Below are 25,382 nucleotides of genomic sequence, written 5' to 3' on the forward strand. Positions count from 1 at the left end.
ATAGCCATTGGAGCAGGTTTTGTGGTATTTTTACTGTTTTTGGTGGTTAATTTTTTGTATTCGGTATATTACTACTTTTTACTAATTAAGCTTTTTGAACTAATACCAAAACTTTGGAATGTTGCTACTTTTAGTAAAGTCTTGCTTGTGTTCCAATATTTAACTTGAAACGTGTCTCAGGGGCAATTAGATAGCTCCCTAGAAACGATGCTGAACTTGTTAGAGATAATTTAGCAGCGTACTGTGAATTGATTTCAAAATTGTTCTGTTTATTTTTTGTAGGACTGGATGAGGAAGATGGAGACAGTAAAGGTGAGGAATTTTTTAATTGTTCATCTGATGCTTGGAAGTACTATTCTTAATTTGATGTCTTAATAGAAGTCTATTTTGTTTTGCTCTTGTCATTTAGGAGGAAATACAACTTTGATCCAAGCAAATGGGGACATACTAACAGGGGAAATGCAGATGGCCATGTTCAATGGTTATACCTGTACTGACTGCAGCATCCTTTCTGAACGTAAAGATGTTCTGACTGCATACTGTGCCTCTCATGCACCAACTTCTACAGTGTACTCCAGGAGTAGAAACAAAGATAAGTCAAGTAAGTCACTAACGTTTAGGAGACTTGCAACAGTGATATTCAGACGGAAGTGCCAATGGCTGTAAACCCCAGGGGCTTTTGTGGGTGAAAACAAATGCATTTGAGGCTCTCATGCATATTGCTCCATCAGCTGCAGCTGTATTTGTGGATGCTCAACAAGGGAAAGCTTTAGTGTGACAGTTGCTATGACAACCATGGTAATATAGACTAAAATTCAGCGACAGTTGGAGTATTATTTTCAATTCTGCATACAAGGCTTCAGACGTGATGTGAAAGCTTTGGAGGGAGCATGGAAGAGATTAACCAGAATGGGTTCGGGAATGAGAGATTATATTTAATTGGATAAACTGGAGTTTCTGTCCTCTGAGCAGAGATTTAATAGAAATATTGAAAATTAGTAATGTTTTTGGAGATGAAATGAACAGAAGTTGTATGCTTTGGCTCAAAGGTTCACAATGTGTGATGGGAGTAGGCAGCACAGATTGAAAACAATTGTAAAAGAACTAGAAATGAGGGCATTTATGCTCAAGTCATCGGGGGGTGTGGTAGGATCAGAGAGTGGTCTGTCTGGATTGTTCTTTAAGACTTGGAACTAAATGGAGGCCTATGCTATAGCAGCTTGCTTGAGTGAATGAAAGTCGCAATCATTCTTTATCAGCACGTGTATGTATTGACTATGGCAGACGTTATGTGAAAGTCGTATGGTAAGTTGGGAATTAATATTATTTTCATAAAGTGAAATTTTGATTTTAATGGATTTGCCAATCACATAAGATAGCATCTTGGGAAGTGTGCCCCTCCGGAAGGAGGAGAAATAGGAAGATATTATTCTGTGTGCATTTACCTTTTGCATCATTGCCAAAGTCCAAGGAGAAAGTTTCCTTGGTCCATATGATTATACTTTTCAAAAGTTGAAGTGAAAACTAAGGAAGAGGCTAACTTATTTTTAATTTTACTTAGGTTTGTTCTCAACTGCATGATTTAGTTTACCAGAGCATTTAACAAATCAACTGTTGACACTTTTTATTTATACTGAATCATTGATTTGCAAATGCAATCTAATTTAAAATATCCAAATTTTAATTTGTTTAGGAACCTTGACCCGTGCAGAATAATTTTGTTTACCAGGTTTCTGCTGTTAATGTGGTACAGATGGTAATTCCTCTGCTATTTCAGAGGAACCTTGGTAGACTCATTTTTTTTTATTGAACCACAGATTGATTTTTGTCTAAAGGCAGATGTACACCATGAAGATTAGTGTACATGAGAAGCTATAATTGACCATGGACTGGAGCATGCAATTTGTGAAACTTAAATGTTACAGGAATAACCAATTTTATTTAATTGTAGCAACACACAAAATGCTGGAGGAACTCAGCAGGACGGGCCGCATCTACGGAGGGAAATGGACAGTTGACATTTTGAGTTGAGGCCCTTCCTTTGGACTGAACGACAGAGGGGAGCTAGCCAGTATAAAAAGGTGGAGGAAAGGGGTGGAGCAAGAGCTGGCAAGTGATAGGTGAATCAAAGTGGGGGGGGGGGGGGAGTGGGAATAGCTCAAGAAGTAGGAGGTGATAGGTGGGAGTGACAAAGGGCTGAAGGTGATGGAATCTGATAGGAGAGGAATGTGGGAGCATGGAATAAAGGCAGGGAAATGGAGAGGGCAGATGGGAGGAGTGTGTGGGTGACGGGCAATTATTTAATTGGAGATGGTTTTAAAGCCTTGAATCCATTTTTAATACAATTTCACTTTCAAGGATTTAATCAGCAAAACTCCAAAGTATCTTTTTTTTTCTCTACAGTAGGATTGTTCGTGTACTTAAAAGCACAACCTCAAGTGTTATAAAGGCTAAAATGCCATGGAATTTTAAAAATTGGTTGTATTCATTTATTTTTTAGGAGGAGTGAAGTTGTTCACAAGTCATGCCCATCGACTGGCAAAGTACACTGTATCTACTGCAGCTGCATGGCTTTTACAACTTTATCAAACAATTTTGTTGAAGACTGGGTTTTACTCTCGAGGTACATGTTGGGTGAAACACATGCTTGCAGGCGCATAAATCTGTTGCTGTCTAAATGAGTCAGTTTTTTTTCTGTATTTATTATTCTTGTCACATTATTATTATGAAGGTTTAGTTGTAGACTTTTCTTGTGCTTCTCCAAAGATTTAGAACTTCACAAATCATTGTGTTGGAATCCAAGCAAAATGTTTTTTTTATTGCACCTGGGTGTTTATGTCCTGTGCTATTAGTTCACATCTTGCTTGTTTGATTTAGATTGCACATTACTATTTACACTGTTCCGGAGAGCAAACTTAAACCAACTTGTGGTTGCAAATGGTTATACAAAATTTAAGCAGCAATATCTTTAAGCTTTTTCCTGATTTATTTAGGTAAATACTAATTAGCTTGCTCATTTGCATGCATGAGCATTGTCTTGGCTACATGCAAATATGATAACTTCATTTCCCATTGATTTGGGAGCAAGATTTGTCTCGACAAAATATTTTTTCATCTTGGACAAAGACAGCTAAGGATCGGTTTCTGTGTTGCAGCCCATTCAAGTTACTGTGGAAGAATGAATGTAAAAGAATTGATTACTGGGGATGGACACCTGAATATAAATGGGGAGTCTTTGTGTAAGTATTTTGGTTTGCTACCTGACGTTGCTGCTTCATTCCACAGCTGCTTGTGGGGCCAAAACGCTTGACCACCGATTCACTTTGTTCGCTTTACTAATGGATTGTACTGCCACAATCAACAGGTGATGACTGTAAGGGGATGCAGCACGATACACATAAATCCACTGAGGTGGAGTCCACAAAGTACATGAAGCATACACGAGTCACTCGGACTATCTGGCTGGTCTTTTCTTACGCAGGTTGTTTTTTTAAAAAATTCTACCTTGTCCTCCCATTCTGTTTTAACTTTTTGGAAAATGGTGAAACTTGTTGTTATTATTGCATGTTTGGAATATTTGATGCATTAACTTTGTGCAGTATATTTAATAAAATAATATTTAAACCCAAAAGAAATGATCCAAGTTTGCTAAGTTGATGTATTGCAGATTGATTTGTTTTATATTTGTAGGCTCATTGTTGCTGCAAATGATCCAGGCTGCTGGTGCTGTTGCCTGGTTTGTATCCAGGAAGGTCTTGTCTATTCTGTGGTTGGCCATTGTATCTCCAGGTTATTTAATTTTTATTTTTCATTTTTGTTCTGCATTTGTTCCACTTAATTTCTGCACGCTTGGTCCCCTAGAGCTGGTCTTTAATAGTGCATGTTATCAAGTAGTAGGGTGTTGCAAACTTTGATTTCACCCATGTCTTTAGCATATTGTGATGGCTTCAGTAATATAATATCCTGTCTTAGTTTCCTTTACCATTTTTGCACTTTGGATTCATACATTTGTTTCTATTTTCTCAGATTTGCAGCTGGGGTGTTTCGTACAGCATGTTTGTTGCAGCATTTGCACTTGTGCCCAGCTGTTTCTCAGGGTGAGCACCTAATTACTTGGTTCTACATTATTTGTTTGCATTTGTTTTTAGGAAAGGCTGCTTCCGGAGCATTTTGGTGGCTTGGGACTGGATGGTACCAGCTGATTACTTTAATGTCCCTTCTTGATGTATTTTTGCTCACCAGGTATGTTTTACTGATGTAGTTCAGCACATTATTTCACTTTGCAAAATGGAAGAGTGCTAAATTTATCAGAAGTCTTAAAACTAACTGGATTTAATTTTGTTTGCGACTTATTGTCTTTACATTCAGGTGTCTTCCCAGATTGCTTAGATGGCTGTTCTTACTGATTCCATTTCTTCTTTTATTTGGTAAGTGAACACAAAGTTTGATTACACTCTAGTTTTATTAGTACTGTGAACCAAAAGATGCTCCAAGCACAGTGAAGAGACCATATTCCTGTGTGCAGAATTAACAACCTGACAAAGCAGTGTTACACATTAAGGCTGATGTGGTGTTGGAGGAGAAACAACAGCATAACTTGTATAATATTTTAGGATGGTTGTTGCATGTTCAGACAAGCTGCAGTCCCAACCCGTTTTGAGCTGCTTTTCCAAGCTAGTGTATATACTATCACAGAACATCCTAGCTAATTTCACAACCAAGACACCCCTGTGGATCAATGAATATACTATCTCATTTCTCTTCGACATGCCATCTATAAGTCCCTGCTATCCATATGGGAAGTGATGTGCTGCTTCCTTGTGGCCAAGCCAACAAAAGTGGCCTTGAGCATTTAGACAAACAGCATCCTGTGAATATCCAACAGACTTGCTACCAAGGTTTATTCATGCAAATAACATGCATGTATTGATGTGAAATGTTTATTTTTGGGGAAAATTAAATTTGCAAAAGAGATGACTAAAATTTAGTGATGGAGGAGTATAAAGTAGTCTGTAATTGAACCACATGGAAACAAAATTCTGTTTGAATCATTGGAATTTTTGCCTTCAGATATGAATTTAAATAAACCTCTCCTATATTTGGTATTGGTTTATTATTGTCACTTGTACCGAGGTACAGTGAAAAATTTGTCTTGCATACCGATCATACAGGTCAATTCATTACACAATGCAGTTACATTGGGTTAGTACAGAGTGCATTGATGTAGTACAGGCAAAAATAATAACAGTACAGAGTAAAGTGTCACAGCTACAGAGGAAGTGCAGTGCAGGTAGACAATAAGGTGCAAGGTCACAACAAGGTAGATTGTGAGGTCACAGTCCAACTCATCGTATAAGGGAACCGTTCAATAGTCATCACAGTGGGATAGAAGCTGTCCTTGAGCCTGGTGGTATGTGCCCTTAGGCTCCTGTATCTTCTACCTGATGGAAGAGGAGAGAAGAGAGAATGACCTGGGTGGGTGGGGTCTTTGATTATGCTGGCTGCTTCACCAAGACAATGAGAGGTAAAGACAGAGTCCAAGGAGGGGAGGCTGGTTTCTGTGATGTGCTGGGCTGGGTCCACAACTCTCTGCAGTTTCTTGAGGTCCTGGGCAGAGCAGTTACCGTACCAAGCTGTGATACATGCAGATAGGATGCTTCCTATGGTGCATCGATAAAAGTTGGTGAGTGTCCAGGGGGACAAACCGAATTTCTTTAGCCTCCTGAGGAAGTAGAGGCACTGGTGAACTTTCTTGGCTGAGGCATCTACATGATTTGACCAGGACAGGCTATTGGTGATGTTCACTCCCAGGAACTTGAAGCTCTCAACCCTCTCGTCTTCAGCACCGTTGATGTAGACAGGTGCATGTACACCATTGTTAACAGTTGTAAAAGCCAGTGTTTAAATGGGTTGAATTATAATTGGTATCCAAATGGTACAATTGTCAATGTTCTAAATTATGTCCCTTTTGTTCTACTGCTGTGCAAAAAGAAATCACTTAATTCTTTAAGTGTTCAACTTTTGATTAGGCTCCTTTAATTGGTAGAACAGTGTCATCTAGTGGGTTGTGTTAAAAAGGTTTTGAGATGAACCTCATAAATGATGAAAGGAACTAAAAATACTTTTAGGATAAATTCCTAAGTATTTAATGTATTTTTCTTCTGATGTAGCTCCTCAAGTTAAGTTTAAGACAGGTAGCCCTAATGTGTTAGAATTTGCGCTGATTTGTTACAGTATTGATGAAGGGACCAGCAAAAGATGAGGCTGAGAAAGCAGGAAAAACTTGTAGAGGCTTAATGTATTTTGCTGTGCTAAATATCTGGACAGAAATTACAGTTGCCTTATTTCAATCTGTAGTAAATTGTTTACCATCTTTAGTGCAATGTTGTAATTTTTCTTCCATAATGTACCTTTTTATTTCTTCAGTTGGTCTGCGGTACTATGGTCTGACAGGCTTGTGGTCATTGTTGCCAATCTTCAATGGAACAGCATTGCAAGTAACACAACGTTCAAAAGAAATTGTACCCAATATTCAGACAAATGAAGAGATTCCAGGTTCTCCACAAACTCCACTGGTAATGGTTCCATAAGTAGTTTTGTGCAGCATTGCCCAGGACCTGAAGTGCTGTTATTCCACCGTGTGGCTGTTTGTTTCAGAATACTGGACACTCTTTTGACTGGAGCCGTGTGGCAGAGTTGGAAAAGCAGGTTGCCATTCTGAGTGACAGATGTGTTCAGACCACCCACACTTCAGATGTCCGTTACAGTCAGCTTGCTGGTTTGTTAGAGAAGCTGCAGGAGCAGGTCAGAGAGATGAGCGATAAAGAGAGAATCTCCATCCTCATCAGAAATCTGATCAGCCAGCATTCAAATGTGCTGCGGGAGGAGATAAAGTTGGAAAGAGCTGATCATCCCCAGGTAAGTTACTAGAGTCAATGACTGGAAGAAACAACAGTTGAGATGAACTTTTACAGTGGCATATTCTAATTTGTTCACTTTTGCTACAGCGTTAACAGCCTTCTCATTTGTAGATCTGAACACTATCTCTGGTACCAATTTCCTGCTGCAGCTAGGTTTTGGTTTGTAAAGCCTGAGCTGAACCAAACTGCAGTTATTTTTAGCTAGGAGTTTCATCTTTGAGCTGCTTTACATATATCAGATTGTACCTGGACTTGAACAGTGATTGAGTTCATTTGTTATGTTACTGGACTCCTTTATTTACAAATGTATATTTTGAATAACCATAATCATCATTATGCATGGTTGGTACAAGATGACTCCAAGTGCAGCTTTCTGACTTACTGGAGACTTCGAGGCCAGTTCTACATTTTAAAGTATTTATACTTGAGTAGTTTCTTAACCCTTTAGGAAGCATATTTCAGTAAAAGCCAGTTGTGGGGGATAAAGGTCATGGATTATTTTATGTCCAATGTTCCTTTGTGAAACTGGAGCTGGGTGAGATTTGAGTTGGTAGTGGGCATTAGCAGTAACATTTTGGAAATTCTAGGGCTGGCATGCTAGTGTAGCGGTTAGCGTAACGCTTTACAGTGCCAGCGACCTGGGTTCAATTCCGGCCACTGTCTGTAAGGAGTTTGTACGTTCTCCCTGTGTCTGCGTGGGTTTCCTCCGGGTGCTCTGGTTTCCTCCCACATTCCAAAGATGTGCGGGTTAGGAAGTTGTGGGCATGCTATGTTGGCGCCGGAAGCGTGGTGACATTTGTGGGCTCCCCCAGAATGCTACGCAAAAAGATGTATTTTACTGTGGGTTTCGATGTAAGTGTAACTAAAAGATATCTATCTTATCATTAGTATCCAAAAATCTCTTGAATTCTGTTGAAATCACTCTTGGATGATTTTTGGTGCTCTTCGTGTACTCTACAAACAATATACATTCAGTTGCCTAGATGCTTTGGACTTGATACTGAGAATTAAGCTGCCTTTCCATTGAAACAAGTGTTCGGTCAGTGAGCAGCACTTTGAACAACTGCCAGAGAGGATGATCCTGTTAAGAGCGTGGAACATTTTGGAAATAAGCATTAGATGCAGCAGTGGGGTTCTTCAGTTAGCCAGAGTTGGAGGAATATTAAAATTCCAACATTAGAAACCTGGCAGTTTGGGAAATAACTTGACTGATTTCCATAAATTTCACTGCCATGGGTCCACACTGCAGCTATGAAGTATCAAAATACTTAAAACATGCTATGCATGTGTAAACAAGTTGAACTTAGCCAGTTGGCAATTTGATTAGGTTTGGCCACAGAAAAATAAACCTTGGATTTTTGCTACATTTTTCATGAACTAGTATGACAGCAAAGTTTAAGAGGTACTTGGACAGACAGGCAGGGAATTGAGGGATATAGACTGCGTGCAGGCAGGTGTGCAGTATCATGGTTAGCAAGGACATAGTGGGCTGAAGGGCCTGTTCCAGTGCTGTACTGTTTTATATTCTAGTATTATGTAAGTCTCTTGACTGCTTTCAAAACACATGATGCATCTGACCAACTATAAGATAGACTTGGAGTGGAGGCTCTTGGATTCACTGGTGTCTATCCTTTTACTAATGTGGTCATATTGCCTCTGCGATAACTTGCTTGCAATTATACTTAAACTCAACAGCTGCGCTTTGCTTCTAAAGATGTCTTAGAAAACCCATTTCTACTAAAACCATAGAGTTTATGATGACCACACCTTCCAGAAAGACTATACAAATTTTTGAGAATACTTTGCATATGATTATTTGCATATATGGCCGAGTTAACCACTTTTTAATGAACAAATTTTGAAAATATCTCTTTTTTTTATCTCCTTAGCAGGACAAGTTTTTGGCTTTGCATCAGAAGCATGAGTTACGAATTGCTGAACTGGAGTTTATGCTTCAGAGCTTGTCTAACAGATCAGAGGTACTGAAACGTTGTGATTACACACCTGCTAGTTCATAATGTGACATGTAATTGTAGAATATTTGGACAATTCCTGTTGGAAAATCCCCAGTGGGTGATTAGATTAGACTTAATTCTGAAACATATGGAGTTCAATCAGCTTGTGAAAGCAGACTTCGACAAGAAGCAGTTGGCATTTTGCAGTACCCCAACACAAGATGGTCTTGAGAAAAGAAAAATCAAAACTAGAGAATTCTTGCTTCCTGTAGACTACAATCACTCTAATTTTGTGGTTCATCTTGTAATTTTAATTTGAGTGAAGTAATGAGTAATCCCTGGCCATTCGGATCTATGAAATGAATCATTGAGTTGATTGTAGAATGAAAATACAAACTGGTGAAACTGTCTTGCACTAAGGCTAAAATTATCTGGAAGACAGGCAGAAACTCATGTATTCAATGCCCTAATCTGCTTTTAGCCTCACTGAGGATCAGCACAGGGATTGTGTGGCATAGGAACCAATAATGTTTGTAAAAGAGATTACTTGCTCCTGCATTGATAGTTACATCAGCAGTGGATGTGTACCTCATAAAGTAGTAAAGTTCCTTAATTAGTAAAACCGTTCAATTTTTTTTATTGCACTTTTTAAAAGTTATTCAGTCCATTGAATAAACTCAACACTCCATCCCCACTTGGATCCATCTGTCCATTATTACGCTTCACCCCCACCCCTACCCAAAGCTATCCCTCTACGCTGTCAGTCCAGATGCAGGGTCTCGACCCAAACTGTTAACAATCCCTTTGCCACCACAGGAGCTGCTTGACCTGCTGAATTCTTCCAGCAGTTTGTTTTTTTTTTGCTCCATATTCCAGCATCTGCAGTCTCTTGTGTCTTCAGTCTATTGAAAATTTGCAGTAATTTCAAAACGGCCCTCACTGAGAGATTGGGAGCAGCTGATTTAAGGTAGTTAGATGTTTTACTGAGAACTTTGTGGACCTTTTAAAGTGAGCTTTTATTTCTGCTGTTTAGAATACAGAAATGAGGTGCATGTTCTATTTGATGCAGCTTGGAGAAAAACATTTCTGTCAACTCGTGGGTATCTTCATCCCATCAAATTACTTCAAGCTGACGTTTGGATTTGAAGAAAATGTAGTGAATATTAAGCAAAGAAATTCCCAACGATTACCATGGTTTTAGTGACCTTGATTTGCCTGTTGCTTCCAATGTAAACAGTGTGTTGTAAAAACAGAATAGCAGGTGTGAAGATTTTGGTTAATTGCACATTTGATTAATGGATTGTACCAAATTAGAATGAAATCAGTGGTGGACTGCTGCCAGAAACAATCTTGAATAATCATCAGTAAAGTTACCAGTAAAGTTTCCCACAAGTAATGCTTAATCTTATTTTTCAAAATACACACTGACCAGTTCATGATCCATCTCCAAATTGACTCTTGTTCAATTCTAGGAGCATTTCATGAAATTGGCTGTAGGTGATTTTCTGTTGTAGAGATGGCAATGTGTTTATGAAACTTGACACAAGTCTTCCTGATGTTATCCAATCAGCAGTGGAACAGCTGACCAACTGCATTGGATTCTTCAGAAGCTAAATATGATCAATGGCAAAAAAGTGCTTTATGAAATTGATGATCCCCACCAAAATGAATTTGAATAATTATTCTTTGTACTCCAGTGTCTCATACATAACCTGATGTATCTACTAACATCTTATTTACACACTTAATTGTTGGCTTTCAGTGCCATTGAAGCATTGTCAACCTGGAGTTTTATTGATCCACAAGATAGAGAGCTTGTGAATCTGGCATGACATCTGCTGTGACAGTAATTTAAATAACTGTCATTAGATTTCAATGGATAATTAAGAGAACGGCTAATATTCAGGATGGTGCTGTAGGTTGGTGGAAAAGTCTTGGTTTGTAATCATTCTCTGAACAACAATACCCTTAGCAATTTTCAAAAACTCTCCCATGAGCCTTGCAAAATGCAGCTGGAATCGGCAGTTGTACTGCTGTAATCTGACAGGTGAAGGAGTGAACTGGAAAACAAAGCAAAACAAAGTGAAATGTTTGAAAATCATAGTATCCGGGCAAATCCATAGAAGGTGTGTCAATGAGCCAAACCCAACTGTTTTAAAAATTAGTGTTTAACTTAGTGAAATTCAAGAAGGATTTATTTTTTCCCTCCTTTGAACATCATTTTGTGGAGCAACGTCAGCTGTAGCTGGGTGTGGATAGAATGTCACTTTACACAGAATAATGCAGAAGCAGGCCATTCAGCACATTGTCCAGTTAGTCTAATTCTTTCCCTTTCAATCCTTGAATTTTCTCCCATTCAAATGTTTATCCTGTTCCTTTTTTATTCCCTTCAGGTTGCTATTGATTTGTTTCCACTGTTCCTTGATGCAATATATTCCAGATGACACTTACTGCAGAAGGAAAAAGAATATTCCTCCTCTTGCTTCTCACCCATTTACCTTAAATCGGTGTCCTCTGGTTCCAGACCATTTAACAATTCCTCGGACAAAACCAGATATCATCTTAAACCTTCAGTGCTCCAATAAGAATGAACCCTTGGGAAGTTTCTAGCTAATCTTCTATATCAAATGCCTTAAATCCTAGTCTTCAGAATATTGTGTACCAGTGTATTTGGATAAATTGGACTTGACTTGGAATGTGAACTAGAATTGGCAATCTTTTTACCACTTGATGGACCGATGTGTGTGACTGAAAAGCTTCTCTGTATAGAAGTAATTTTTCTATTTTTTTAAAATCTACAGGAAGTTTACAAAGAGGTGGAATCAGCAAAGGGCAGCATTGCAAGGTAGGGTGCACCGTTCTGCTCTTGACAAATGTGCAGTTAATTCTCATTGTATACCATATCCAGTTTTCTTTATTTTTTTTCAAGCAATGAGAATGAGGAACAATACCAGCATCTTGAATCTGAACTGAAAAGATTAGATGTAGAGTTGTCCACCATCAAGTCAGAACTGTCAAATATGCAAGAGCTAAAGGCATCCTGTGCAAAGATAGATGGAATTCAAGGAAATGTAAGCACGAAGTTTTGTATTGCAGAATTATTTAGATACTTTTGTATCGCTCTCAAACTGCTGCTCAGTAATGGATAAACATGTTTGTAACGTTGCAAGCACCCCAGTAAAAATCTGCATCATTCCTGCACTAAAAACTGCAATTTGTTGTGTTTTTCCAGGTAGACAATCAGGTCAAAGAATTGGTCAATTTGCTAGTTTTTGGGAACAGACAAACTTCACCAGAGTCCTTCAGGGAATGGTTATCCTCAGAATTTGCCAGCCAAACTGAACTCCAGATCCTCTTGAAAGACTTGGAAATGAAAATCCTCAAAAATCTTACTCAACACTGGATCAAAACAAAAAAACTGCCAGATGCTCAGGTGGCTGCATGTGCAGTTAACAATGCTGGGATAAGTGGAATTTCAGAGGAGGTGAGTACAGTTGGAATTGTCGTTTATGTAGGTAAAGTGAGTTTGCATATCTCTATAATATAAATATTTTTCCCATTTGATTGTTCTAAAACTCACTTAATGTTGTTTAGCACACTGCTTGGTGTGTGAACTAACTTGCTCCAAACAAGTTTTCCTTCCCTGTTAAATAACCACAACGGTTCCCACTCTGTGCAGGGCAACCCTGCTCTATGTATAACTACATTTATTGTTCCAGTATTGAGAACCTATTTAAAAAAAAATCTGTGATGTTGTTAATGTCTGGGAAACATTAAAAGGCTTTGTACAATGCATGGCTACCCTCCCTCTACTTTCTCCTCCACACAAGACTGCTATTTTTCTGCTTCCACCTCTGCAGTCAAATTCCATTCCTTAGTTTCTTGGAGAGCTGAATTTTCTCCTGTGTTCTTGTACAAACTAAATAATCCAAAGCACTGTGTCCTTTCCATTGACGTTGAACCTCATGGCCTCTTCTAAGTTACACTGGCTCTGTGAGCAAACAAATTGGCTTCAAGGTGTTTATGTTCACTTTTCAAATTTTCCTATATTCCCCCATTCCCAGCCATGTGAATATGTCTTTTTCTTTTTCAATCTTTTAGTTTCCAAATTAATACAGATTAATATATAACATCAATGATTGTACATGTAATACAAAGAGATCGAGAGCAATCATGACATAGATAATCATAAAAAGTAATAAAATATTAAAAAAAGTCTTTAGATCTCATTAATGTAAGAGAAGAAAGAAAAAGATTTATTGTGTATATATAAAAAAAGAATCCCCAAATCAATAAAAAAATAATAAATAATATAACTAAACTATAAAGAAAATTTCAAAAAAGAAATGAAGAAAAAAAAACTGGATGGAAATTTCTCAATAAAAACAGCAATATTATGTTATCAACTCCATTCCTTTAAATTGAAAAGTTATTGAAAAGGGATCTATATCATATGAAAGTATTGAATAAACGGACTCCAAATGTCTTCAAATTTAAGCGAAGGATCAACAGTACCACTCCTAATTTTTTCCAAGTTTAGTCATGATATAGTTTGAGAAAACCATTGAAAAGTAGTAGGGGGTATTGGATCCTTCCATTTAAGCAAAATGGATCGTTTGGCCATTAACGTGACAAAGGCAATCATACGGTAAGCGGAAGCAGATAAATGGCAAGACTCTATCGTTGGTAGTCCAAAAATTGCAGTGATAGGGTGAGGTTGTAGATCAATATTCAATACAGTTGAGATAATGTTAAAAATGTCTTTCCAGTATTTCTCCAAAAGAGGACAGGACCAAAACATGTGTCAGAGAAGCCACATTCGATTTATATCTGTCACATATAGGATTAAAATGGTGATTAAAAACCGGCTAGCTTATCCTTTGACATATGGGTCCTGTGAACTACCTTAAACTGTATCAACGAGTGTCTGGCACACATTGAAGGTGTATTAACTAAATGAAGAATTTTCTTCCATGTCTCTGTGGGTAAAGATGTCTGGAGTTCACTTTCCCAATCATTCTTAATTTTGTCCAGTGATTCTGGACATATTTTCATAATTAAATCATAGATTATTGCTATCAAGCCCTTCTGATAAGGATTAAGACCTAAAATTTTTTCTGTAATTTCAGTTTTATATGGTGTTGGAAAAGAGGGTATAGTAGCTTTTAAAAAATTTCTAATTTGCAGTGAATGTGTCATAGAGTTATACAGCATGGAAACAGACCCTTCTGCCCAACTGGTCTATGCCGACCAAGATGCCCCATCCAAGCTAGTCCTATTTGATAGCATTTGACCCATAACCTTCTGAACCTTTCCAATCCATGTACGTGTCCAACTGTCTTAAAAGTTGTTATTGTGCCTGCCTCAACAACTTCCTCTGGCAGCTTGTTCTATATAGATACCACCCTCTGTGTGTCAAAACAAAACTTAAGAAAAATATTCCACTTGTTTTTACATTGACCAGCATTTTGATCCCCACTCTCTCCATTCCGTTGATTAACAGATGGTTTGCATGTTGTTTGTGAGAGCTTGTTCTGTGCGACTTGTCTATTGTGTTCATTACGTTACAGCAAGGACTGCATTTCAAAAACTGCTTAGCAGTCTGAAGAATACTGTAGCTTGTGAAAGTCTTCTTTCACTGTCTGTAGCCAGTCCTTCAGCCACCATATCATTGCCTGCTAGAATTTATTTCTAACGTCTCTGAATTTTATTATTTTCAAAACCTTCACAGCTATAGCCCTACAACATTCTGTACTTCAAATTCTGGCATCCCTGATCTTAATTGTTCATCATTGGGGTTTGTTTCAGCTGCCCGATCCCAGGCAGTGGAATTCCCTTCCTAAAACCCTTCCACCCCTACCCATTTTAAGATGGTCCTTAAAATCTGTGTGCTTTAACGATGTGGCTCGTGTCCCATTTTATTTTCTACATCTCCTGTTTTGTACCTTGGGTTTTTTCTCCATTAAAGTCATTATTTCTAATCATTTCAGAAATTTATTTCGGACATTGAAGCTTCATGTTTAATTTTTGTTTTAACAAAGTTTTTTTTCTAACCTTGCATCCTTAAAACAGGATCCTAACTTTTGATGATGCTGCCGTGCGGGATTTTGTATTGAACATTGAGTTTATAGTTCAGATATTAGCAGTGAAAGTTTTTTTGTGTGACTGCTAACAAAACTCTCCATGTTGCTAATATCTGCAGTCCAAATAATTTTTGTGTTGTCATTGTATCATTTGAAAGTGTTCTGAAGTTTTTTTGCTGGAACAAGTTATTTAGAAATTTGTATTCATGTAGGTTAACTTCTGCACATGTACTTAAAACTTTTTGGATTTTTAAAGGGACTTGGAGAAGATTGTTTTTTGAGTAGTTTGGTTTACTTCATTCAATGTATTTGAGGCAAAGTATGTTAAAATTCCATAAAATTTGCTAGTTTTTCAGCAGGCAAGTTACCTTATTCTTTTATCTCCTGGTTTATTTGCTCTGCAGCAAGTGCATGTTATCGTGGACAATGCTTTAAAGCTGTACAGTGAAGATCGGACTGGAATGGTGGATTTTGCTTTGGAATCTGGAGGTAAGGGACAATTTTATTTTTGGGACAATATGGAAATATGTACATTTGTTAGGGTAAGCGTCTGGATTTCACTGTCAGTGGGAAAGTGACCATGTTTGCTGCTGACCTCAAAAAGTCTCTGTGGTGTGGACATTCCTTTTTCCTACATTGGTTTATAAGGCATCAGTTCTGGGTTAATGATAGCATCCTATGGTCTGCAATACTAATATGCAGGTCACCTTAAGCACTGCAAACTTAGAATTAAAATGTATAATTTTCAAGGTCAAAGTCGAGTTTATTGTCATATGCACATTTATGTCATATGTCACAAGTACATTTATGCAATGAAAAACTTGCAGCAGCCTCACAGGCCCATAGCGTCATATAAGCAGCACTCACAAGAAAAACAAATTATACACCATTTTTACAAGAAAGAACACAGGGAAAAAAAAGTCCATTATAGTGCAGAGTAGTCAAAGTGCTACTAAACTGTAGTGATTGGGGTTTTGCTGGTTGGTTCAAGTTTGGATTGACACAGGCACATAAAATTAAGGCACAGTTGAAATATCACACTTAAATTTTTAAAAAATCCATCATTGAAATATCAAAGAAAAAATTGGAGTAGGCACATAGGATTAGATTTGCAAAGGCGTGGGTTGCTTAGTAATAATTATAGATTAGTACTCCATTTAAAAAAAACAGTTCAAGCGGCAAGGTGTAAATTTTTCAGGCTGTTTCACAGCAAGTCTATTTCATAATTGATTGAGGATTTTGTCAATGGCTAATTTCTAAAGATTACGCTGGACAAGGCTGTAGTACTCCAATAGGTTCTGGATTTAATTGTGCATATGTCAGAAACTAGTGTCTGTTTCAGTATGAAATGACAGCAAATATTGACATTTTCACCATCAATATAAGTGCAAAATCCAGACTGAAATTTAAACATTTGCCACTGACTTTATTAAAGAGCAAGGATGACCTATACAAGGCAGGCATGAAAAGTGGTTTAGTCTGCTCTGCCACAAGCCCCTTTGATTTAAGTTGTCTCTGTATTTCTCTAGTCTGAATTATTGATCCAAAGTGGCAACAGACATTTGTGTTTATTACAGTTGGATAGAACTTCCTGTAAACGTAGATGCAAAGATCTTGTTGCTTTGCCAATTATGAACTTGGTTTTGTGTGGTGTCAATGAGGGATGTGGTGATATTTATAAGTGCAGAAATTAATTGGTTTACTAAAATTTCTCCGAACTAGCAGATTTCTGTAACACCATAAATGGTTCCTGGGTGTAAAGCTGAGTTCTACATAGAAATTCCACATAATTTGTCTTTGAATTTGTGGCTAAGCTGTTAAAGATGCATTACAAGCTTATGCTAAGTACTTAATAACAGCTCTTTTTTTCTGGGGAATTTCAGCCTCTTTTCCAGGTTAGACGAACAATATCTTCTCAAATTCAGTTACTGATTGCAGTGAAGTACAAAACTAGACATTTCTCTTCAGAGACATCCATACAGTTCCTATTCGTGCACCTGTGGGTGAACTTTTAGATGAATATGCACAGATTTAAAATGCCATTAATGTAACCAAGTAGCACATTTCTCAGCTACATACTGGACACCAAAATAAATAGTTTCCACCCAGCCGAAGGTTGTGTACAGATAGTTGTTCCTGTGTAGTGTTTGCATGTTGGTTTCCTCTCAGGTGCCCTGTTCTCTTACACCCCAAAGGCATACTAGTAAATTCTCCCTAGTGTAGGTAGTTGATGGCCATGGGAAAGAGAATACGTGCCAGAGGGGGGGGTTGGTTTAAAATGGGATTGCTGTAAGAGCTGGCATAGACTTGATGGGCTGAATAGCCTTCTCTGTTGTTTCAAAAATATGAAGCAACCCCATTTGATTACTTTTTGTCAAGCTTTGCCATCTGTTTCTTTCAATGAAAGTAAAACTAATAAATTCACACACTTGTGACTGACTTGTGCAAGGGTTGTGCAAGTGTAGATTTAAAACCAATAAAGCATTAAATTGCTTCTTGTGGTTTCTAAGTTCTGTAAGGGATCTTTTCTGGGAAGAAGACCCCTTGATGGAAGGAAGTGATACAACACTGCAATTTGGATTCCTTTCAACTCAGCATCTAAGTACACGTATTACAAAAGCGAATGATTTGTCATCAGTGTGAGGTCTGGTATTTCTTAATCTATTTTAGAGAAGTACAGATCATAAATAGCCGCAGCCACGATAAATTATGAATAGTGCAGGTACTTCCTGTCTTACCGGTTTTGGCCATCTGACACCTCTGCATCTGCTATAACATCTATGAGCAGAACATTGAACATTATTTCACAAGTTGAATATTCAGGAACCCTAGTGCATGGAGATCCCAAATAAATGGATTCCATAGGAAATAGAAATGACTACAAACCTGTTCAAGTGTAACTTTATGCAACTTAAGAAGTATTTTTACTTGTGACTGTTCTGCGTAGGGCAGATGACTGAAATTTCCACCTCTGGTGGCCAATGTATTTGAAAGTGACTGAACCAATAACTTGGCAATTCTGTTATAGTGGGATCTGTGCCAGCTATCTGAGCAATCAAAATGTCAAACATTGTATCATAAAAGTATTGAATGTCAGACTAACTGGCAGTGTGTCGGGTACACTTGGCATGTGTTGTGTCATGCATTCTAAACTGTGTGCCATCCATCTGGATAATGTAAGCGCCCATTTTAAAGGTATGAATGAGCCATAAAGATCCTCAAGCTGCTCTTAAAGCACCTAAATAGCCAGAATGAAAATCACGACAGATCATTCCCATTGTTGCGGTGATGAAATATCCCTCAACATTATTTAATGGGCAACCACAATGTGTTTCCCCAGTGCCTTTTAATCTATTTTTCATTGCCTGCCTGCAGTTGGTTTCACTTGTGTATTTGACCCTAAAAATCCTCAAAGCCTGTTCCTTATGACTTGACCTGCCCTCTATCCACATTCTTGCCCAATCTCTCTATCCCTCAAATCCTAAAGTCTGTCAGTTTTGGTTGAATGTACTCAATGATTATACAAGGCCTTAAGGCCTCCAGGAGATTTCCAGAATTCTCTACCCTAAAGAGATTTTTCATCTTAGTCTGGAAGTGGTGGCTATGACAGGATGACAGTTCTGAAACTTTCCAAAGAAATTCTTTTATAGTATTCCCCAACAATAACTGTATTCACAGAACAGCTGTGCTCTGTCCATAACTGCGACCTGCATCTCCCCACCCCCCCCCCCCCCCACCCGCCCCACAGTATCACTGATATGACCATCCTCTGCCTCCTCTACTGCCAGGAGAATTCCAAGCGCAAACTGGAGGAACAGCACCTCATTTTCCGTCTTGGAACCTTGCAGCCTAATGGGATGAATATTGAATTCTCCCACTTTAGGTAATCCCCACCCCACTTCCCCACAACACATGCTGCTGCTTCCCTTTCCTAGCCTCTTTTTTTTCCTACCTTTTTTCCTCTTACTTGAACCCATTCCCCCAGTGGATCTCCTCTCCCCTCCTCCCCCGCACCTGCCTATCACTATCTGTTACCTGCATCTACCTATCACCACCCTGTGCCCACCCCACCTCCCCTCTTTTGTCCACCTATCACTGCTCTGCTTTTCCCTCCTATACAGGCTTCCCCTTTTCCTATCTTCAGTCACGAAGAAGGGTCCTGACCCGAAACGTTGACTGCCTGCTTTTCTCCCTGGATGCTGCCTGGCCTGCTGAGTTCCTCCAGCATCATCGTGTTTTTCATCAATAACTGTATTTGTTCCAGGTGGCAGCATCTTGAGTACTCGTTGTTCTGAAACCTATGAGACTGCAACAGCTGTGATGAGCCTTTTTGGAGTTCCACTTTGGTATTTCTCTCAGTCTCCTAGAGTGGTAATTCAGGTAGGTTGATTGGAAAATAATTATAAGCTTTTATTTGTGATTGTTTGTCCCAGATATAGTCAATTGCATTCATGCAATACCCTATGATTATTGTACCAATGTATTGTGTCGTTCAGCCAAGGTAACAGATTTGTATAGCTTATAAATATGCAAACTTCACTGTCTGAATATGAAACTCCCACAGCTGGGGTGAGTAGCATGATACCTTTCAAAGAGAATCACAAAAACAAAAGAGATCCAGACAAGGTTTTTCATTTGTTTGAAATTTCCAAGAAGGACACCCTTTGGAGAGGAGCTCAGCTTCAAGGTGGGTGAGAAACGTTCCTTCTCCTGGAATTATGCTTTGCCGTTCTGGGAGGTAATTTCCAGGGACACAAAGAATGGGGTTGTACTCTTCTGTAGAGCCTGTTGTTCCAAAATTATTGATTTTCAGCCCACTGGGTACCGTGGCTGTAAATCTGATACAAAAGTGCAAAATGTTGCATGCGCTTGGTGGGTGAGGCACTGTCTCCAATCCTGATGCAAAGTCATTGATCGGAAACCTTAACCATTTCTCTGTCCACAAATGCAGCCCAACAGTAGGCATAGTATGCAATTTTTCTGCCACAATCTATAATTATTCAACAGCCTTCCAAAATAATACTGACCAAAAAAGTACACCATTCTTCTCAATTTGCCCCACTCTCCCACCACTTCACACTTCTCCCTTTAAAGCCCCAATTTCCATCGATGGGGTATGCCATTCACTTTTGTTTCTGGGGAGAGACTATCAGTGAACTCAAGATGCTTATAAATCTGAAATATAAAAACAAAATGCTGGAAAAGCTCAACAGAGAAACAGAGTTGATGTTTGACCTGAAACTTCAATGGTTTCAGTTCAAGTTTCCCCAATGCCTTTTGATCCATTGTTCATTGCCTGTTTCAATTGTGTATTTGATATCTATCCCAAGAAATCTAAAAGCCTGTTCCTTATGACTTAACCTGCCCTCTGTCCACTTTCTTGCCTAATCCCTCTATTCCTTGAGTCCTAAAATCTATCAGTTTTGGTTGAATATACTCAATGATTATACAAGGCCTCTAGGGTAGAGTATTATAGAATACTACTGAAGAGATTTCATATCTTCGTCTGGTAATACTTGTGTTGGAGGAAATGGTGGCTATAACAGGTTAACACTTCTGAAACTTTGCAAAAAATTATTTTATAGTATTCCCCAATAATGACTATATTTGTCTTTGGTCCAGGTCCTTAGCGGTTTCTTTTTCTGTAGATCATCCACTGAGTTTTACCAGCATTTTTTCTGTGTTGCTCCAGCATTTTCTGTTTTTGTATTAGAGAACTATGAGTGGTATGTTTGAGTGCTGGTTTAGTCCAGTCTTATCCTGGGTTAAAATAAGTGCAGACTTTCCAGTTGAAGTAACTGCATAGTGGAAGATTTGGCCAATTCTTTCAACTTTGCCTACTAGACCACATTCTACACTCTCTACTTCCATGCAGTTGAATTGGTGTAGAGATTTGAGTGATAGCTTTACCCTAATAGCCATTGTCTCCAGATATGAATGCCATTGGGATTTGTGATGTTTAAAAAAACTGCCATTATAGAAAGGCTAGGCATGCAAGAATTGAGCAGAAAATCTGCCTGAAGTTTGCCTTGTGTAAGAATTGAGCACCTTAAGAATCTTGAAAGGGGCTGGTAATTGCTGATTTTCTCTTTTGGAACACAGTCTCTTGTTTTTTTTCATTCTGCTCATTGGTCCATAAACTTTCCACCCCAGAACAACAGCTTCCTCCTCCGGGGTGGGGTGGGGGAGGTGGGGGATATTTGTTTACCATCTCCCCCTGCTGGTGGAATCCTTAAATGCATATATTTTTCCAAGGCATTGTATTGCATGCAGTGAGAACACCGGCTGGTATGTAAGAGTACATCAAAAGCAGAAGTGTGGTTTGGAAAATGTCATTACTCTATACATTTAGGGGAAAAATGTTAAATTCCACTTATAATCCAACAAAATTTAAATCCTTAAAGGGTTGGGCAAGCTTGATGCAGGGAGGATGCTTCCCTTGACTGAGGAACTTAGGACCAGGAGAATGGTTTAAGAATTAGTAGGCTGTTCAGGACAAAGATATGGAAGAATTTTTTCAATCAGAGCTTGGTAAACCTCTGGAATTCTCTGTCCTAGACAGCTGTAGAAGTTGGATCATTGTGTTCATTCAAAATAGGTGATTGGAATTGGTTTATTATTGTCACATGTACTGAGGTACAGTGAAAAACTTGTCTTGCCTACCGTTCATACAGATCAATGTATTACACAGTGCATTGAGGTAGTACAAGGTAAAACAATAACAGCATGCAGAATGAAGTGTCACAGCTACAGAGAAAGTGCAGTGCAGGTAGACAATAAGGTAGATTTGAGGTCAAGAGTCAATCTTGTTGTACTAGGGAACCATTCAATAGTCTTATAATAGTGGGATAGAAGCTGTCCTTGAGCCTGATGGTATGTGCTTTCAGGCTTTTGTATCTTCTGCCTGATCGGAGAGGGGAGAAGAGAGAATGTCTGGGGTGGGTGGGGTCTTTGATTACACTGGCTGCTTTACTGAGGTAGCAAGAAGTATGGACGGAGTCCATTGAGGGGAGGCTGGTTTCTGTGATGTACTGGGAATAAATAGTGCTAGAAAATGAGACTGAGGTCAATGATTGGCCATGATCTTGATGAACAGCAGAGCAGGCTTGAAGGATGGGATTGCCTATTCCTGTTTTCTTATATTCTTCGTCCATAGGATGTACTGGAAGCACAGCTGGATCTTATTTACTTGCAAACACAATGACTATCCTTGTTCAGTTTCAAGTTGGTGACTTTATACAACAGTAATGTTTGGCTCAGCTAGTGAGTTTGCTGAACCTTTTGGATCCAGCATTGGATTGAACCTGCGAAACCGCAGCAACACCCCCCACCAGCTATTTTTACATTGTGTATTTCCTTAGTAAACAAATATGCCCTCTGTGTTTCAATAATCAATTAGTGCCTCACTTCTAGAGAGTGGCAATGGTTGCTTGTACAACTAAATTAATTTCTTCCAAAAGCCGACATCAAAGCTTTGCAATATCCTAGCAAACAAAACAGAAAATGCTTGAAGCATAAGGTGTCAAGCAGCATCTGTGGAGAAGGAAATAGTCAATGTTTTGAGTCAAGGAACCAGAAAAGTGAGGAGGAGAGCTTATTTGTCGACCCGAAATGTTGATTGTTCATTTCCCTCCATGGATGCTGCCTGACCTGCTAAATTCCTGTACACCATTGGAATTGGAACCTTCATTATATTGTGTCAGGTTGCACAGAACATAATCCCAGAGAGTTTTATATAGCAAGAATTCTTAATTAACGAGTTTCAAAGTATCAATCCACGAAATGAGAGGTGACAGTCCTTCACTAGATGCTAGTAATTTCATATATACTAATTAACAGACTATGACTAGATGAACCAATCTGGGATAGAAACCAAACTGTCACTTGAATCAACTGCCAGAGAGTTTTACAAGAAGTTTGTTGTGCTGTGGAAGTCTAATGGAACGTGAAAGGTTTTCAGAAAACTTTGGAGCACTTGAGAATGGAAACTGATAAAATTGAGTCATGTTTTCTAATTTTGAAAGTGATAGAAACTGCAATGTTTTTGAGTGTTTCTTATTCCTGTTTTACAGCCAGATGTTTATCCTGGAAACTGCTGGGCATTCAAAGGATCCCAGGGTTACCTGGTTATTCGCCTTTCTGTGGAGATCTATCCTTCTGCTTTCACTCTGGAGCACGTACCAAAGTCTCTTTTACCAGCGGGCAATATTAGCAGCGCACCCAAGGATTTTAGCGTTTATGTAAGTTCAAGGAGTGAACTTTTAGTGGATAGAAAGCATTACCAGTGCGGCCTGTGGTCTCAAATCAACCATGATCACCTTGAAGGCTGACGTTACCATTGGAATGGTAATTGGAGAGGAGTCAAGAGTTGGAGGCTCACGTGTGTCTGATGTTTGGCATTTTGTTTAAAAGTGCTGTATGCTGTATGCTTAAACTCTGCTTGGGGAAAAAAGTTGCATTATATAATTTCTAATGTAACTTTTTCTCAAAGAATATGGGCATATGGTTGCAATACTGTAATTTAAGGGACTTTAAAATGTTACCAAATGCCTTTACTCTGAACTGTCAATGTCAGTTTAGAACAATCTGATCTTGTGTTTTTTTTTGCAGGGTCTTGAGGATGAGTACCAAGAGGAGGGCACAATTTTTGGAAAATACACATATAACCAAGAGGGAGAGGCAATACAGACTTTCTTAGTCAGGGTAACTTGGTTTCAAATTTTGCCTTTCATTACTTACAGGTTTAATGATTTTTAATTTTTCTTTCGTATACAAGAATGTGTCTTTGTAAAATGGGTTTGCAGTTCCATTTTGAACATAAAACATTACAGCACAGTACAGGCCCTTTGGCCCACGATGTTGTGCCTACATTTTATCCTGTAAGATCTATCTAATTCTTCCCTCCCACATAACTCCCCATTTCTCTATCACTCATGTGCCTATCTAAGAGTCTCTTAAATGTCCCTAATGTATCTGCCTTCACCACCTCTGCCGGCAGTGTGTTCCATGTACCCACTACTGTGTTTTTAAAAAAAAAACTTACCTCTGACATCCCCCCTATATCTTCCTCCAATCACTTTAAAATTATGCCCCCTCATGTGAGCCATTTTCGCCCTGGGAAAAAGTCTTTGACTGTCCACTGGATCTATGCCTCTTATCATCCTGTACACCTCTATCAAGTCCCCTCTCATCCTCCTTCGCTCCAAAGAGAAAAGCCCGAGCTCACTCAACCTATCCTCATAAGACATGCTCTCCAATCCAGGCAGCATCCTGGTAAATCTCCTCTGCATCCTTTCTGAAGCTTCCACATCCTTCCTATAATGAGGCGACCAGAACTGAAAACAATACTCCAACAGTGGTCTAACCAGAGTTTTATAGCGCTGCAACATTACCTCACAGCTCTTGAACTCAATACCCTGACTAATGAAGGCCGACACACCATACGCCTTCTTAACCCTATCAAGCTGCGTGGCAGCCTTGAGGAATCTATGGACATGGACCCCAAGATCCCTCTGTTCCTTCATGCTGCTAAGAGTCCTGCTGCTAACCTTGTATTCTGCCTTCAGATTCGATCTTCCAAAGTGTATCACTTCACACTTTTCCAGGTTGAAATCCTTCTGCCACTTCTCAGCCCAGCTCTGCATCCTATCGATGTCCTGTTGTAACACACAACAACTTCCTACACTATCCACAACACCACCAACCTTCATGTCATCTGGAAACTCAGTAACCCACCCTTCCACACCTTCATCTAAGTCATGTATAAAAATCACAAAGAGCAGGGGTTCTGGAACGTATCCCTGCGGATCACCACTGGTCACCAGCCTCCAAGCAGAATACACTTCATCTATAACCACACTCTGTCTTCTATGGGCAAGCCAAGTTTGAATCCACACAGCCAAGTTTCCCTGGATCCCATGCCTCCTAACTTTCTGAATGAGCCTTCCATGAGGAACCTTATCAAACATCTTACTAAAATCCATGTACACCCCATCCACTGCTCTACCTTCATCAATGTGCTTTGTTACATCCTCAAAGAATTCAGTCAGGCTAGTGAGGCACGACCTGCCCCTCACAAAGCCATGCTGACTGTCCCTAATCAGCCTATGCTTCTCCAAATGCCCATAAATCCTGTCTCTAAGAATCTTCTCCAGTAATTGCCCACCACTGAAGTAAGACATACTGGCCTGAATTCACAGGGTTATCCCTACTCCCTTTCTTGAACAAAGGAACAACATTTGCCACCCTCCAATTGTCTGGCACTACTCCTGTCACCAGTGAGGATGCAAAGATCATTGCCAAAGGCGCAACAATCTCTTCCCGTGCTTCCCGTAATAACCTTGGATATATCCGGTCCGGCCCCAGTGACTTATCTATCCTAATGTTTTTCAAAAGTTCCAGCACATCCTCTTTCCTCAAGTCAA

At 39.1% G+C, this 25,382-nt stretch overlaps 1 protein-coding gene across 8 annotated transcripts in view; it reads left to right on the top strand.

The window, feature by feature from the left end:
* sun1b (Sad1 and UNC84 domain containing 1b) overlaps nucleotides 1-25,382 on the top strand; it is a 67,691-nt gene that overhangs the window by 38,808 nt on the left and 3,501 nt on the right. For 6 of the 8 annotated variants that reach the window (XM_052022535.1, XM_052022540.1, XM_052022532.1 and 3 more), the window contains 18 exons: nucleotides 283-312; nucleotides 410-601; nucleotides 2,501-2,623; nucleotides 3,156-3,239; nucleotides 3,365-3,481; nucleotides 3,691-3,789; nucleotides 4,149-4,242; nucleotides 4,369-4,427; nucleotides 6,427-6,575; nucleotides 6,658-6,918; nucleotides 8,810-8,899; nucleotides 11,677-11,720; nucleotides 11,805-11,946; nucleotides 12,108-12,359; nucleotides 15,363-15,447; nucleotides 19,223-19,338; nucleotides 23,031-23,198; nucleotides 23,569-23,661. In XM_052022535.1, the coding sequence (XP_051878495.1) occupies nucleotides 283-312; nucleotides 410-601; nucleotides 2,501-2,623; nucleotides 3,156-3,239; nucleotides 3,365-3,481; nucleotides 3,691-3,789; nucleotides 4,149-4,242; nucleotides 4,369-4,427; nucleotides 6,427-6,575; nucleotides 6,658-6,918; nucleotides 8,810-8,899; nucleotides 11,677-11,720; nucleotides 11,805-11,946; nucleotides 12,108-12,359; nucleotides 15,363-15,447; nucleotides 19,223-19,338; nucleotides 23,031-23,198; nucleotides 23,569-23,661 (2,198 nt within the window). The remainder of the gene's footprint in view (nucleotides 1-282; nucleotides 313-409; nucleotides 602-2,500; nucleotides 2,624-3,155; nucleotides 3,240-3,364; nucleotides 3,482-3,690; nucleotides 3,790-4,148; nucleotides 4,243-4,368; nucleotides 4,428-6,426; nucleotides 6,576-6,657; nucleotides 6,919-8,809; nucleotides 8,900-11,676; nucleotides 11,721-11,804; nucleotides 11,947-12,107; nucleotides 12,360-15,362; nucleotides 15,448-19,222; nucleotides 19,339-23,030; nucleotides 23,199-23,568; nucleotides 23,662-25,382) is intronic. The other 2 variants (XM_052022533.1, XM_052022538.1) reach the window with 2 other exon arrangements.

Source organism: Pristis pectinata, chromosome 8, assembly GCF_009764475.1.
Source record: "Pristis pectinata isolate sPriPec2 chromosome 8, sPriPec2.1.pri, whole genome shotgun sequence".
In the NCBI taxonomy this organism is placed as follows: Eukaryota; Metazoa; Chordata; class Chondrichthyes; order Rhinopristiformes; family Pristidae; genus Pristis; species Pristis pectinata.